The 1,778-nt window shown below is 46.2% G+C and overlaps 1 protein-coding gene across 1 annotated transcript in view; it reads left to right on the top strand.

Annotated features, from left to right (window-relative positions):
• agpat2 (1-acylglycerol-3-phosphate O-acyltransferase 2 (lysophosphatidic acid acyltransferase, beta)) overlaps positions 1-1,565 on the top strand; it is a gene marked incomplete at both ends in the record, with an annotated part of 12,574 nt that extends 11,009 nt beyond the window's left edge. The window contains 2 exons of the mRNA XM_079234782.1: positions 1,252-1,324; positions 1,408-1,565. Coding sequence (XP_079090908.1) covers positions 1,252-1,324; positions 1,408-1,565 — 231 coding nt within the window. The remainder of the gene's footprint in view (positions 1-1,251; positions 1,325-1,407) is intronic.
• Between the last annotated feature and the right edge of the window lie 213 nt (positions 1,566-1,778).

Raw genomic sequence — 1,778 nt, forward strand, 5'->3', positions numbered from 1 at the left:
ACACACACACACACACACACTCTGTGGGGTGGGAGGGTCCGAGGGGGGGGGTCCGCCAGGTGGAATGAATTAAAAAAACATCGTTGAATGAGATTTGGCAAGAAACCACAACTTGGTTTGGCCCCAGACAAAAATGTTGTGGCTGTGTTTGTAACGTGTGAGCTCAGGCTGCAGGAGCCGTTGTTTTGTTACATTGTTGCATTTCTGAACCAAAGCAATATGATGTATTGTTGTTATTATTATTATTATTATTATTATTAGCAAACAGGTTTGCTATAGCGGCTCTGTTGGCTCTACGGATCATACGGCATTACACCAGGGTTCTTACGCTCATGGAAAACCTGGAAAAGTCATGGAGTTTTAAAATGGTTATTTCCAGGCCTGGAAAAGTCCTTTAGTAAAAAGTTTAGTAAAAGTCATGTAAAAGTGTTATATTCATGTGTTCATGACGTTCATTCATGCAGAGTTTGAAATAATGAATATGCTTTTAAAAGAGACTCAAAATATAAGCAGGCATACATACAGGCATCTATATAAATGTTTATTCTTTTAATCAAACTATTGTCTCATTCATTTGTGTCATTTAAGGTTTACTGTATGCTTTGTGTTCTCATTGTTAGTTTAAATACTACATTTACTCACTTTTTACTGTTTACACCCAGATTTCACTAAATGTTTGTAATGGACATTTGGTTAAAAGTCATGGAAAATAATGGACATTTGGGTAAAAGTCATGGAAAAGTCATGAAACCCATTGGTCAGAATGTGTCTGAACCCTGCTTTATGTCATACATTCGATAGGTTTGATGGCGTCTTGGGAAAACGACGTGTGTTTAGGTTTCCCTGGACGTAGATAGACTTTCCTGCTGAGCTGCAGCTCCGTCTTTTTCCATTTGGACGCAGTCGGGCTGAGTGGAAGCAGGACGAGCCCCCAGGGGGAGCCACGTTTGGCTCATCCAGTCCCCGTTGAAGGGGCCGCTCGGGTGGGGGGAGGGGCATCGAGTGAGACTCGGCCTCCATTAGTGGAGGAGATGAAGATCACTGCCGTCGTGAGAGAGAGATGCAGAGACAGTGATGTCGGTTCAGTCCAGCATCGCTGTCTGTTTGTGTCTCATCTTTTGGCTTAGATGAAAGGAAAGGGTTTAAAGTAAAGACTAGGAGTCGGATTACTTCAGATTTGTGTGCTTGATGTGAAGATAAGACGTGAGGATGATGATGGTCTGTCTGATCGTCTTTCCTCTTGTTTTCCAGGTACCCATCATACCCATCGTGTTTTCCTCCTACAGAAGCTTCTACCTGCGGAAAGAAAAGCAGTTCAACTCTGGTAACGACCACTTGATTCTCTTAAATAACACTTTTAAAATCAATGTTCCGTCTTGTGACCGTGACGTTTCTGTGGCTCCGCAGGGACCATCAGGGTGAACATCCTTCCAAAGATCGAGACGAAGGGGCTGACGTTGGGCGACGTTGCGTCCCTCTGCGACAAATCCTACGACGTGATGCGCACCGTCTTCCTGGACGTCCCCGACTCCAAACCCCAGAGCAACGGCCCGTCGAGGCGCTGAACATTTACCACGCTCCCCTCCGCCGCCTCTTGTTCCTCCTTTCCCCCCACACCTCCTCCCCCCTCAGTCTGAGACCCTTCTCTTTCACCGGGCCGCCCCGCTCGCCCCCAGGCGGTCCCGTTTCCTGGTCAGGAAAAACAACATGGCACCGGTCTCTTGTCGTGAATCCTTGTGAATTCTTGTCTAGTTCTGGTCCGATCCATCTCTGGGCCG

This window comes from Taurulus bubalis (assembly GCF_910589615.1).
Source record: "Taurulus bubalis genome assembly, chromosome: 19".
Classification (NCBI taxonomy): domain Eukaryota; kingdom Metazoa; phylum Chordata; class Actinopteri; order Perciformes; family Cottidae; genus Taurulus; species Taurulus bubalis.